This window comes from Notamacropus eugenii, chromosome 2 (genome assembly GCF_028372415.1).
Source record: "Notamacropus eugenii isolate mMacEug1 chromosome 2, mMacEug1.pri_v2, whole genome shotgun sequence".
NCBI lineage: Eukaryota > Metazoa > Chordata > Mammalia > Diprotodontia > Macropodidae > Notamacropus > Notamacropus eugenii.
Genome location: NC_092873.1, coordinates 508,387,605 through 508,401,523, shown reverse-complemented (window position 1 = coordinate 508,401,523; position 13,919 = coordinate 508,387,605). Strand labels below are relative to the sequence as shown.

Here is a 13,919-nt window from a genome sequence, read left to right as displayed (position 1 = left end):
CCCCTCTCATCTCTGGGCATTCTCTGTGGCTGCACCTGTGTGTGGCCTCGTTCTCCTCCCCATCTCTGCCTCCTGGCTTCCCTCTGGTGACCATGTCCTTGTTAGTCCTGTCTGGAGCTTAATGTAGAGCTGTGTCTGCTGGTTGGGGCCAGCACTTAATAGGCGCTTCATAACTAAGTTTATTGACTGACTGAGCCAGACTGTGAACCCAAAATTCTCTTAATTCCAAATCCACTAGTGTCTCCACTATGCTACACTGCCACCTTGTGGGGAAAATCTTATTTCTGTGACTGGATTTTTAATATGCTGAGCCTATATCTCTTTGATAACAAGATTTCAGGGTACATGTTATATTTCAGAAAATCGAAGCTTCCATTTTTGATCAGGCCAATGGTTCAGCCAGCCTACTGTTTGGCCTGACAGTGGCCCAAGGGGAAGTTTGCTAGACAAACACCAGAGCTGTCAGAATAGGCCCAGTTTACTTTTCTCTGTCCTATTAGAATCTGTGAAGCCTTATCCTTCATGAGCCTTGTTTTCATTTTCAGCCTTTGGAATCTCTTTGAACTAATCTTGTACATAGGTATGTCTTAGTGGGTTTCCCTGGTCCTTTGGGCCAGTTCAGTATACCAGTTCCTAGACCAGGGTACCCTCTGCACTGGAGACCCAGGGATGAAAAACCACAGCGCTTTCTGAAAGCTCAAGGTTCAATGGGGGCTGTGACACACCACTTAGGATGTGATGAGGGCTGAGGCAAAGAGCCAGAGTGCCCTAGGACAGTCTGAGGAGGGAAGGGTCATGTTTGATGGGGCTGAGGGAGGCGGGGGGTGGGGGGTGGGGGGGGGCAGGGAAGATGTGGGGAGGGTTTGGAGCTCAGATCTGAGAAGGCTTCATTGTACGTGGCAACTGAGCTGAGATTTTAGTAGGTAGAAATGTCCATGAGTTTCTTTCAGCAATTAAGGGATGACTTAATTGAATGGCCAAAGGCAGCAGAGGCTAGGACAATGCAAGAATGAATGAATGAATGAAGCATTTATTATTAAGTGCTTTCTATGTGCCAAGAGGGAAGGGGAGAGGAACAAACATGTTTTGTGTACCTACTATGTGCTAGGCACTGTGCTAAAATTACTTCACAAATATCTCATTTGACGTTACAACAACCCTGGAGGTAAGTGTTATTGTTATCCCTTTGTTGCAGTTGAGGAAGCTGAGGTGGATATCAGTTAAGTGGCCAGTCCGAGGTTACACAGCTAGTAAGTGGCTGAGGCTGAATTGGAGCTCGGGCCCCTCAATGTATCCATTGCTCTGCTATCTGCCTTCTGATACTGAGGACACTAGGCTGGAAGCACTGCTGTTCCCAAAGCCCATGGGCTTTCTCTGGCAAGCTCCAAGAGGAGATGATAGTCAAGGCACTGGTAGTGTGACTTGCCAGACTTGCTGTCTCCTGTCTCCCCCTCAGACTACCTTGTTGCTTCTGCTGGATTGTCTTGGCTGCCCTGTGGGTGGCAGGTTGTTGACAGTTGATGGGGATGAGTGGCTCATTCTCTACAGGAGCTCCTCCTCGCCATGATGGCTTTGGGGCTGGGGTGGAATCAAGGGGTACCTCTGCCATCTGCCTGTTGGTGGCATTTGGCCATGTTATATGTAGGAGGGTTCAGTTGTAAGGTGAATGGAAAGACCTCGTGGACCTAAGGGTAGAAGGGTGGTGAAGGAGGCAGAGGCCAGGTGTCCCGAGGGTGCCTTCCCAGAACAGAAAGCAGAGTGCTCAGGTCTTGAGGTTGCAGTGCATAGCCAGATGGTAAGGATACCATGACCAAGCAGCTAGTAAGGCCTGGAAGTCTTCCATCTTAATGGAAGGATTATGGTTCATCAGAATGGAGTGAATGACTTATCTGCCTGGTAGTGGGGGTGGGGGCCACCTGAGCCCACAAATGTTAGGATGGGCTTGAAGGTTGGAGTGGAGCTGCATCTCCAGGCTCGCTCCCATAAGGCTGGGAAGAGAGTGGTGGCAGGAAATTCCTAATGGAGTTGTGGAAGGGCAGAAGACCAGGGAGGGCTGTGGGAAAGGAAGGAGATGAGATGAAGGACAGATTGAGACCAGATTAGGGAGGAGCTAAGTATGAAACTAAGGAGTTGTCTTTTCTGCTATAGATAACAGGAAGCCACTGAAGGCTTTGGAACAGGAGAATGAGACTTTCAAATGTGGAATTTTAGAAAGAGCATGATCTTAGAGACCTTGGATCTGAGTTCAAATCAGATAGGGTAACTGAGACCCAGGTTAAATCGGGATGGGGTGGGGCAAGGTAGGTAAACTAGGTACTCTTTAGGATCCTTTCCAGCTCTAAATTCTGTACAACTGGGAAGAATTCTGTCGTTTGAGTTCTCTGAGGTCAAGTCTAAGCACATCTACTCCTGTGCCTCACTTACAGAGTTTAGTAAAGGCTTTGCTTCTGTTTGACTTGTAAAACCCTTCTTGACATTGTCCGAACTACTTTTCTCTTTTCCTTATATGCACTTCTACTTCCTACACCCAGTCCCTCAAACTGGCCTTCCTGTTTTCCCTCTCATGCACACTTTTACCCTAGTAGTCCCCAGTGCCTGGAATGTCCCCCCAGTCCTCCTGACTCAACTTAAGAACCACCTTCTGTAGGTGCCCCAGAGGCTGACATTCTCCAGACTGGGGTTTATTTTGTATTTGCCTGTGTTATGGATGGGGGTGTTGCTTCCTTCCCCATTGTAATTCAAGGTTGAGACTCTTTCAATTTTGTCTTTTTACACTTGTCACCTAGAACTTAGAACAGTTCCTTGCATACATTAGGTGCTTAATAAATGCTTTGATTAACCTGGGACAAGTCTCTTAACTTCTCTAGTTCTCAGTTTCTGAAGTTGTTTTCAGTTGTGTCTGACTCTTTGTGACCCCATTTGGAATTTTCTTGGCAAAGATACTGGAGTAATTTTCCATTCCCTTCTCCAGCCTTTTATAGATGAGGAAACTGAAGCAAACAGGGTTATGTGACTTACCCAGGGTCACACAGCTAGTTAGTGTCTGAGGCTGGATTTGAACTCAGGAAGATGAATCTTTATGACTCCAGGCCCAGGGCTCTATCTGCCATGCCACTTAGCTGCCCAGTCCTCAGCTTACGAAATGACTTCTTTTTTTAAAAATAGTATTTTTTTTTCACTTATGTGTAAAGACAATTTTTAACATTCATTGTTACAAAATTTTGAGTTCCAGATTTTTCTCCTTTCCTCCCTCCTCTCCCCTTTTCCTAAAACAGTAAGCAATTTGATATTGTCTATATATGTGCAATCAGTGTAAAACATATTTTCATATTAGCCATGTTGTGAAAGAAGAAACAGACCAAAAGGAAAAAAAACCAAAAAAATAAAGAAAGTGAGAATAGCATGCTTCAGTTTGCATTTGGAGTCCATCAGTTCTTTAGGTTTCTCTGGATGGTATTTTTCCATCATGAGTCTTTTGGAATTGCCTTGGATCATTGTGCTGCTGAGAAGAGCTAAGTCTATCAAAGTTGCTGTTACTGTTACAATGTTGCTATTACTGTGTGCAGTGTTCTCCTGGTTCTGTTCACTTTGCTCAGCATCAGTTCATGTAAATCTTCCTAGGTTTTTCTGAAGTCTGCCTGCTCATCATTTTTCATAGCACAGTAGTATTCTATAACATTCATATACTATGACTTGTTCAGCCATTTCCCAATTAATGAGCATCACCTCAGTTTTCAGTTCTTTGCCACCACGAAAAGTGCTGCTATAAATATTTTTGTGCATGTGGGTTCTAATGAAGTGATTTCTTAAGACCTTTCTTGTTCAAAAATTCTGATCCCGTAAAATTCTGCCTTTTAGAGAAGATAAATGATATGTATTAGGGAGTGTCCCCATCATCCGCTCCAGCATTTGTATTTTACAGATGTGAACTGAGGCCCAGAGATGGGAGGAGTAATTGTAATAACTCTGATAATAACTGGTAATAATAAATATAATAACCAGTAATAAAAAGGCAGCACTTATAGCACTTTAGTTTGTAAAGAACTCTGCATGAGTAGAGGTAGGTCCAGATTCATAAGGCCTTTTATCCACAGGGTGCCTCCCTTCAAACAGGTGGCCTGGCGTGTTTTTTTCAATTGTGTTCCCCAGTGAATGACTTCATCCAGAATTTACTAGGGATATATATGCCCACCACAGATAAAGACTCCTTGCAGAGCCATACAAAATGAGGAAGCGGAACTGGTAGCCCCCTCAGAGCCTCCCTGTGTATCAAAGGGAGGGGCCTTGCCTCCTGAACTGCTGCCCTTGGACCGTGATGTGCTGTGTTCAAGGGGCTGTAGACCACTGACTCATTGACACTCGGCTTGGGCCTCTCTTTTCAGTGTTTCCCCTGCAGTAAGGAAGGATCCAGATGTACCAGTATGTCTTCCAAATCCCATGTTGGGAGAAGGTGTTAGTGGGAGCTTGCCTCCAGGACCCACAGAGGGGGCTGACAGCCAATCCTCAGCCGCGGTAGTGGGTGAACCCCAAACTAAGTCAACCCAAGTGAGGGAGCCCTTGCTGCCTTCTCCATCGGACGATCAGAAGTTTTACCAGAATTTATTGGTAAGAACAGTCTCCAATGCCATCCTGTTTGGGATGTAAGATACTTGTTTGTCATAGAATAGCTCAGGAGTAGGGAACCTGCAGCCTCAAGGCTACATGTGGCCCTCTAGTTCTTCAAGTGTGGACCTTTGATGGAATCCAAACTTGTGAAGTCAAAGGACCTCACTTGAGGACCTAGAGGGCCACATGTGGCATCGAGGCAAAGGTTCCCCACCCCTGGTATAGATGACAGGCTTCCCGAGGTTTTTGGCTGCACATTAGATGCAGCCACAATTCAGAGGCTTGTCTGGCAGCAGCAACCTGCCTTTCTCTGGCCATCTGGGGGTGATGAGGGTCACAGCCAGTCTCAGTGACTTCCTCCCCATACGCATATTAGTTATCAGGATCACGTCACTTAGAAACACAACATGTCTCTGAAATGTGAATTTGGCCTTTGTAAGTCTGAACCCAATTAAACAAAATTCAAATCCAGGGAGAACTCACATCCATAACTTGCTTGCTGGGTCTTCTTGACTCTACTTCTCTAGGTATAAAATGGGATGGACAATGCTGGCTTCTCTGAGAGCTAAGGGTGTACTTGTTGCCTTTGCTTTGGGATTGGAGGAAGATCAATGCTGGGTCAGTTACCACACTCTTCAAATGTTGTTCGGGTGTTGTATAGGTCTGGGGATGTGGGCAGAGAGGGCACAGGCTTCAGCTCAGGGCTGGGGGCTGCTCAGGTCTTCTCTACAGCTCCTTAGGGTCCCCACCTTGTTCTCTCAGCCTGGGCAGGCAAGTGAACGAGTGAATGAGCTGGTGAGTGAACATCACTGGTTTTTTCTTTACTTTTTTTTTTTTTGGACAACACTTTTGAGATCAGTTTTTTTGAACTTTGAATCTTTTGTTTTCATTAGGATCAGGCGAACCACCTGCTAAATACTTTTTCCAAAGACAATGAGCCCATGTCCACAAGTGTAGCAGCAATTCCCAGCCATGGCAGCACTGGGACCCAGAATGGGGGTGATGGAAAAACCAAAAGACCTGATCCCAGTCGGTTGGACAAGGACAGTGTGCTTCATGCCACCGTTAAACAGCTGAGAAACCTTGGTGTGAAAATCGATTCCCCAAGTAAAATGAAGAAAAATTTACATAAAGTGGACCATGCCAGGTAATCTTTTTGTGTCTCTAAGATAAATAAGTATGTGTCCACATGGCAATTTTGTGACAGAATAACCAACTTGCCATTCATTGGGGGTATCATGGTACAGTGATCATTTTAGAACGTTATAGCCAAGAGCCCGGGCCAAGAACTGAAGTGGAGCTGATTCTTCATCGATTCCTCACCTCCTCCTATTGCGACCTGGTCACACTTGTGGAAAGGAACACTGTGAGACCAAGCAGCAGCATTTTGTAGACTGGCTTATTCACTGTCCTGTAATAAGACACACTGAGTGGAACATGACCTTCATTTTGATAGTTGACAAACCAACCTTTCCAACACCCTTCTATTTCCTGGAAACCTGGTCTTGCCTTTTGCAGTGCAGATGCCTTAGCCAAAGAATCCCATTTCTTCACTACTTCCATTTTATTCTGATCTAAATGAAACAGGAAGTAGAGATGGAAATTCTTAGAGAACCTTTCAGTACCATCAAAAATGGCTTTAATTACTTTCTCAAGGAAGTGAAAATGGAGGTTAGAATACATTCAGGGGGTGGTTTCCTGTATTTTGAAATGAGATTTTCCACCTTGTGATAGTAAATTATCCTGTGATGGGATAGAAGCTGGCAGGCGGTTCACAGCACATCTGAAAGGTGGTGAGCTAGGCGTAAGAGTGGTTTTAACAGCCTTGGTGAGCAGTAATTCAGTGGATTTTATGTGTATGAGAATCTTACTTTTAAGGAAGTCTTCCGTTTTCATTTGGCTACAATTGTCTATACTCTCAGCATGATCGTCTGAGATGCCCTCCCCCTTTCAAGGCTCATCTCTGGCCCCTCACCCCCCAGACGACTTCCCAGCTGCCTCTAAACCACAGTCAGCCCTTCCTTCTTGGGCTTTCTTTAGCCCTCAGGTCCTAGAACTTGCACACCTCCATCTCCAGGCCTCCCTCATCTCCCACCTCCTCCTGGAGACCTTCCTCTCTCCACATCTGTATGTAACTTGTATTGTCTTCTCCTTTTAGAACAGGAGACCCTTTGAGGGCAGGGACAGGGTTTTTTTTTTATCTTTCTTTGTATCCCTAGGACTTAACACTGTATTTGGCACATAGTAATAATGACTGACTTCAATCCATTTTGAGTTGTCCCTAACTTACAAAGAGGTTGTGTTCCACAGGTTGGTTTGTAGGTCTTCTGTGTAACCTTTGGCACATCATTTTTTCTTTCGAGGCTTTTATTTCCTTACCTGTAAAATGGCTTGGACTGGGTGATTACTGAGGCCCTGTCAGTTCTGGTGCCAGATCTCATTCTGCAACTCAGAACACACTTCCTTATCAAAACAGTTCAGATTTGATAGATTCTCAGAATCTTCCCTCTTCCCCCCAGCTTGATTAAAGGAAGAAAGGGACTAGTTTTTGGTTTTTTGGGGGTTTTTTTTGTGTGTGTGTGTGTGTCTTGTGTCCTTAGAATCTACTATATATAGTAGGTGCTTAACATGTTTTTTAATCCAGTTGACCTTTTGTAAAATAATCTCTCTGTCATACATATTTCATGTACATGAAATATGCATCATAAACTTAAAGTGAATAAGTGTAGACCTATACAAAGTAGTACAACAGAGGGCAGTTTGGGAGGATTGGGAAAGGCTTCCTGCACAAAATGGTGCTTGGGCTGCATCTTCAAGGAAGAGAAGAGCTCCTGGAGGCAGAGAGAAGGAGAGAGGTGAGGAAAACTAGTCTATCAACTCTAGTTCTAATGCTACCTGAGAGACTAACCATGGGTGGCGTTTTGGGAGAAGCTTGTTCCAAATTCCACATGGGGGCAGCCATCCCAGAAGCAGGTAGAAGAGGCCTTCAGCTGGAGGTTGGTTGACCACTTGTCAGAGATGCTGCAGGGAGGTTTTTGGCCCAGTACTAGTTGGACTAGAGGCCTCATGAGTCCCATCCAACTTGGACTATTTAGGAATGTGGATTCCTGAGATTTTGGTGGCAATGTAACAGCAAGGACCCCAGCATACACAGGAAGGCCTGCTGTACAGGTTCTTAGATCTGCTTTTCTAAAAGGAAAGTAACTTTTGAGGGGTCACCAATCTTCTTTAATCAAGCACATATATCATTCACTTAGTTCAGGGGGAAAAAAGTCAGTACCCTGAACTTCAGAGAAGATACAAACAGAAATTACAAGCAGAAAGATCAACAGACAGGGCTTCCAACTGTCTGACCATAGACAATACATACAACATTACAGGAGAGAGAAGCACCAACATCTGGGTTTTCAAAGCCGGGGGGCTCCTTAGCAGCTGCCCAAAGTCTCATGTGGCCTAATCACATGAACTCTTTCCCAAAGATTGAGCCTGAAAGTAAAGCTTCACCTCAGAGCTGGAGAGCACCACCCTCATGACCCTGTGCCTCATTGTAAATTAACAAAAGGTATCTGGGGTCTATTAATGGGCAGGGAAGATCTTTAACTTTTCCTCCCTCCCACTGTGAACCTTACATTAACATTACGTGCAAGAAAGAAGAGAAGGGGCACAGATATCCCCTCAGTGGCAGAGAAGAAATGGGGATCTGGGGTTCTGGTCTTCTTGGGGGGAGGGGAGAGAAGATCCACAGGAGGCTGGGATTTAGAAATGTCTTCAATGGCTCCACAGCCAAGAACCTGCTTCTTCACATGAGCCACCAATCTTTGGGAGAGAATTCACTTCAACCTCCTTCAGTCCCCTTCAGTTCCTTTCCCCAGTTCCTTTCACTCATCCTCACATGCCATGGGCAGAGATCTTTCTATTTCATTCTTGTGGTAACTCTTGATTATGATGTTAAACATCTCTAAGAAATAGTGAAAATCTGAGATTGTCCTAAAAGATGTGCCTCATGCCTCCTGTTAGATGACACAGTGGATAGAACCCTGGGCCTGGAGATGTCAGAAGTCCTGAGTTCAAATCCCCCCTCAGACTACTTGCTGTGTGATCCTGGGCAAGTTACTTCACCCTGTTTGCCTCAGTTTCCTCATCTGTAAAATGATCTGTATTTCTATTTGAGACAACTCCAAATGGGGTCAAAAAGAGTCCAACTCAACTGCAAAAACTACCTAACCAGACATAGAAAGATGTATAGTTATTGCTCAGTCATTCTCCAGTTGTATCTGACCCTTCATGATCCCATTTGGGGTTTTCTTGGCAAAAATACTGGATAGGTTTGCCATTTCCTTCTCCAGCTCATTTGATAGATGAGGAAACTGAGGCAAACAAGGTCACACAGCTCATAAGTATATCAAGCCAGATTTGGCCTCAGGAAGATGAGTCTTCGTGATTCCAAACCCAGCACTCTATCCATTGGGCCACCTAGCTGCCCTGTAGAAAAATTGCTTAGTTATAAAAATCTAATTTTTCAAATACAATTATTTTATTTAAAAAATAATTTTTACAAGTCACCTCTGCACCAAAAATAAGATTCTGGGTTTGATGACTTTAGTTCATATGCAGTATCAAGGTGCTGCCTGGGCATGCCCTGTCATCATTGTCCTCCCATTCTTAGTCCCAAGACCTCCTCTCTTTCCAACCACTCTGTTCTGTTGAGAGCATCAACAGCTAGTCACCCAGGTTTGCACCCTGACTGTCATCCTTGATCCCAAACTCCCCCAGTCCACAAATCTAGTCTGTTAGGTTCTTGTCAGATAGAAGCAGCCCCTGTTCTGTTGAACTCATGGATTACTGAATTGTCTAATTCACACACAGCATAAAATTTATCTCCTACCTTTATCTAAATGACTTTCAATAGAAGAGGAAGAATGGGGTGGTGTGAGGTTCAGACCCAAACCAGAGCTCAGGTGGCACCTTAGCCAGTGGATGGTGCAAGCCCATCATCAGCTCCTCCGGGTGGAAGCAACTTTACCTTGGGGATTTTAAAGAAGAGAGAAGATGGCTATTGTTGGCAGAATAAGGCTGGACTCCACCGTGCTACCTTTGTGCTGATGTCTATTAGCAGGGAGAGAGAAAGTCCCTCAGCAGGTGGGGAGGGTTCATCCAGAGTCAGTGGTAGGTCTGATTGTTCCACTTCCAACCTTGTGGTCTCCAACTGTACCCTAGAATGGAGATTTGCCCTGAACTGAATCTCTGAGAAAGTGAGCTGAGTCTCTCCCCATCTGTCTAGGTGATGTTGATGACCATTCAAGGACAGCCTGCCCACTGTACACACTGAGTGAGGGCTTGATGTGCTTCCCCAATACTCTCATTATCATTAGGAAGGAGATACAGCCTGAATAATGACTTGTTCTTGTGTGTTTTTCAGTGTATTGGCGTGCATCAGTCCTGAAGCAGTCATCTCTGGATTAAACTATATGTCCTTTACTAATGTCGGCATGAGTGGCTTAAGCCCCAGTGGTGTGGATCTGAGCATGGAGGCCAATGCCATTGCTCTCAAGTATTTAAATGAAAATCAGCTGTCGAAACTTTCCTTCAGTCGAGCAAACCAAAATCTTGCTGACTCATCCTTCAGCCTTCTCCATATCAACACAGACAAAAACATGGTGGGGCTTAGTTTGATCTCACCAAACATGTCATTTGCAACCAGAAAATATATGAAGAGGTATGGGCTGATGCAAAGCAGTGATAGTAGTGAGGATGAGGAAGAGATTCTGAATACGACAGAAGTCTCTGAGAGGGAACATTCGCTAGATCAGATCTTGACTTCTGGCCCCGAGCAGTTTAGCTGTCAGAAGGATGACCCTGGAAGAGGCTGTGAAATTCTGGATTTGAAATGCTACAACCCAGAGTTGGGGGGTGCGCACTGGCTGCCAGAGCCGGGGCTGCCTGTGTTAAGAGACTTGACGAATGAAGTGGCCCAGCCAAGGGTTGTATCGTCACCCGAGGAGGAGGCCTCGGCCTTCATCCTGAAAGACTTGGAAAAAAACCCCTCAGTCAAGTTACTGACCAGCAGGGTGGAGTATACTCGGCATCCTGGGAAGGAAAATCAGAGGGATGTTCAGGGGTTTCCTTCTAACACTCTTCGAGAGATGAATAGCATGGATTCAGTGGGTACATTTTTAGATGTCAGGCGTCTCAGACAGCTGCCCAAATTATTTTAGATAGTTAGGTAACTGCTAAGTTTTCCTGGATTGGAACAGAGAAGGGTTGGTCCCTGGAGAGAGTGAGGTGGGCCACTGAATCGGGTATTTGAGGTCATTCCAGAACCTTCTCAAACCTATCTCTGCAGTGGCCAGTGGCTGAGCCGGTGGTCTCACGGCCCATGAGATGTTGGGGATAGAGCACGGGATCTCAAGGAGGACCCCTCTGCATTTAGCAGAATGGTGCATCATTACAGCCAGAGATCTAGGCAGTGAATGCTCATCCCCACTCTCAGCTGGACTTGTTCTTTCATCACATAAAATCATTTTATCTAATATCTTGGTAAAGATTGTTTACTGTCAACTTGTGTTAAAATTGATTTGGTCTCAGCTGGCTTCCATCTCTATATATGCCCAGAGCATATTGAAAGCATCATGAAATAAAGGTAACTCAGCCTTGGGAGGAGGAACACAATTTGCCCTTTTGGAGCTGGAGAATTTGGCTTCCCTTTTTTCTTTTGAAAATACATTTTATTTAAGGCCCTTCTGTCATCTAATTAAGATGCTTATTTGTTAAAATCTTGAGAATATTAAACTATTGGGATCCTGCTTGGTTGAGGCTTGTGTGACATTGTTCTGATATTCCAGAGCAGTTCATTTGTGGTGTGTGCTTTGGAAGCTAGGGGGTGAGTTTTTCAAGTGTTTGAATTTAATAAAAATGTGCAGGCTGTCTGCCTTGATCACCTGCTGGAACAGCCTTATAAATCTCTTTGTTGGGAAATAACATCCTTCAAATTGGTTTAAGGAACATTGGACATTTTTGAATTAGTTTATGAAAAAGTCTGCTTTCTCATGAGATATTTTCTGCTCTTGAGTTAAAAAGAAAACATCACTGTGTCTTCTTGAAGTTTGGTTGCCTGCATGTCCAGAAGGGGAATAGCCTCCCCCTTTTCTCCCCTTAAAATGAATAAGTTAACAAACAAAAGTAGGATAACTGATGGTTCTGTGAGCTTCCCGTTTCAGTGCTGTGTTTTCACAATGATCTCACAATGGAGGATTTCACTTGATTAAGTCCATGGTAAAGACTCCTTTCCAAGGAGCATCTTTTCTTTTGGTCCAGGTAGATAAATATGAGCTGATTAAAGCTGAGCATTGTTCACTGTGCTTTTGCCTGAGTTCACTTAGAAATCTTCACGAGAAGGGCCGCTGGGAATCTCTATATTTATGTTCCATTAAAGAAGGCATGGAGCTGCCCGTGCTTGTAGTATGTTATGTTTAATCTCAGGCCTGAAACAAACCTGTTTCCTGTTTCATGAGTGTGGGCTCCACATGTGCTGTGCAGAATTGGAAAACACCGTAAAAGAGTTGGGTGAAAAAACAAACAACCACCCTCACGGTGCTGTCTGGTAGAACAAAAGCCCTTTCAACTTTTTGTGCTGAGCTTGACCAGTGAAAGCAGAACTTCAGACTTTCCAAGGCTAACTCCATCTACTGACCTGTGACTGTCAGATCCAAGAGATTTGGGGACTTAGGAGCCCCCCAAAACATTGTACTAAATATCAGCATGTCCCTCAAAGTCCTACATTGACTGGGGATCATGCAAGAAATTAAGGTGTGTGTGTTAATTCTTGTATCAAAGAATATTTCTGCTGTGGTAAATGACTGGTTAGGTCAGTTTGTAATGGGCCTCGGCTGACCATTTGCTCTCAGTCCCTTAAGAGGAATCCTGGTAAAACCCCCTGGGGCTTGCAAAGGGTGGGATACAATGCTCCCTCCAAGGTGCCACTACCTCCTCTAGTCAGATGGAATGGTCACAGAAAAGAATGGTTCTTTTTCTTGACTGGGCTCACTTGACACAAATAACAAATGCATTTAAACTCCAAAAACGTGCCCTTTCCTTACATCAAGGACCAACCGAGGTGCCACCTCCTCTGAAGTCTTCCTTGACCTCTCCTCAGCTGGCCCAGCGCCCCCTGCTCCTCCATATCCAGTCCCAAATGTTTTGCAACAAAGGGAGAGGTTGCTTTCAATTAGAGACATCCAGGAAGGCTTCATGAAGGAGGTGGCAAGATGTTAGGTGCATTCCCAGTTGTAGAACTTTCCCAGGTTTAAATTGTCCCTAAATTGCTAACCTTTCTCAATGAAAGAAAAAAAACTCAGGAAGTTTACATCACACTAAAGTGTAGGGGAGGTACTCTTAAGCCCCTCATTCCCCTGTCCTTCCTCTGGAGTACTTTCCAAGTCTGCCCACTGCTAGAGCCTTCTCTCTGGTATCACCTTCCCTTTATGTATCTTGTATGTAATTATATATTGTCTTACCCATTAGACTATGAGCTCCTTGAGGGTAGGAATTGTTATTTACCTTGCTTTTTATTCCCAGTGCTTCATTATGATTGTTTAATACCTCATGCATACTAACATTTACACAGATAACTATTAGAGAATCTGTGGGTGGAACAAACACCCCAAATTGGGAGGGTCTGGATAGGCTTCCTGGGGAGATAGCTCCTCAGCTGAGCCTCAAGCACCGAGGGATTCTAAGGAGAGATGAGAAAGGAGAGTCCATTCTAGGCATGATGATAGAAGAGGAAAGTTTAGCTGGAACCTGGATGTGGAGATTAACATGAATCATGGACCAAAGGCCAAAGACTTTGTGTTTTATTCTAGAAACAGTAGTGAGCTACAGAAGATTCTTGAGTAGAGAAGTCAGTTGTGTAGAGAACAGACTGGAGATAGGACAGGAGAGGTTAAGCATGGGGGAACCTTAGGGAGCTACTATGTGTTTTTTTGCTAATGGATCATAACTTCTCGTCCAAAGAGGGATTCATTCTCTAGTATTCCTCCCTCACAGGGATACCTGCTTGATTACACTCAGTGATGGGGAACTCACTTCCAAGGCACCCAATTCTATTTTTTAAAAATTTTTATTTATTTTCAGTGTTCTACAGTCACTATCATATGACTTAGATTTTTCCCTCCCTCCTCCTCCTTCCCCCCACCTTCCCCCTTCCTCCTCGAGATGGCCTACAATTTTATATAGGTTGTATGCATACATTCCTATTAAATACATTTTCACCAGTCATGTTACATAGAAGAACTAAAATGAATGGGAGAAATCAT

The 13,919-nt window shown here is 44.5% G+C and overlaps 1 protein-coding gene across 4 annotated transcripts in view; it reads left to right on the top strand.

The window, feature by feature from the left end:
• The window catches only part of STIL (STIL centriolar assembly protein), a 51,731-nt gene extending 39,773 nt beyond the window's left edge, over positions 1-11,958 (top strand). For all 4 annotated transcript variants that reach the window (XM_072649355.1, XM_072649354.1, XM_072649356.1 and 1 more), the window contains 3 exons: positions 4,383-4,605; positions 5,499-5,752; positions 10,025-11,958. In XM_072649355.1, the coding sequence (XP_072505456.1) occupies positions 4,383-4,605; positions 5,499-5,752; positions 10,025-10,820 (1,273 nt within the window). In that variant the 3' untranslated portion in view covers positions 10,821-11,958. The remainder of the gene's footprint in view (positions 1-4,382; positions 4,606-5,498; positions 5,753-10,024) is intronic.
• Positions 11,959-13,919: the final 1,961 nt, after the last annotated feature.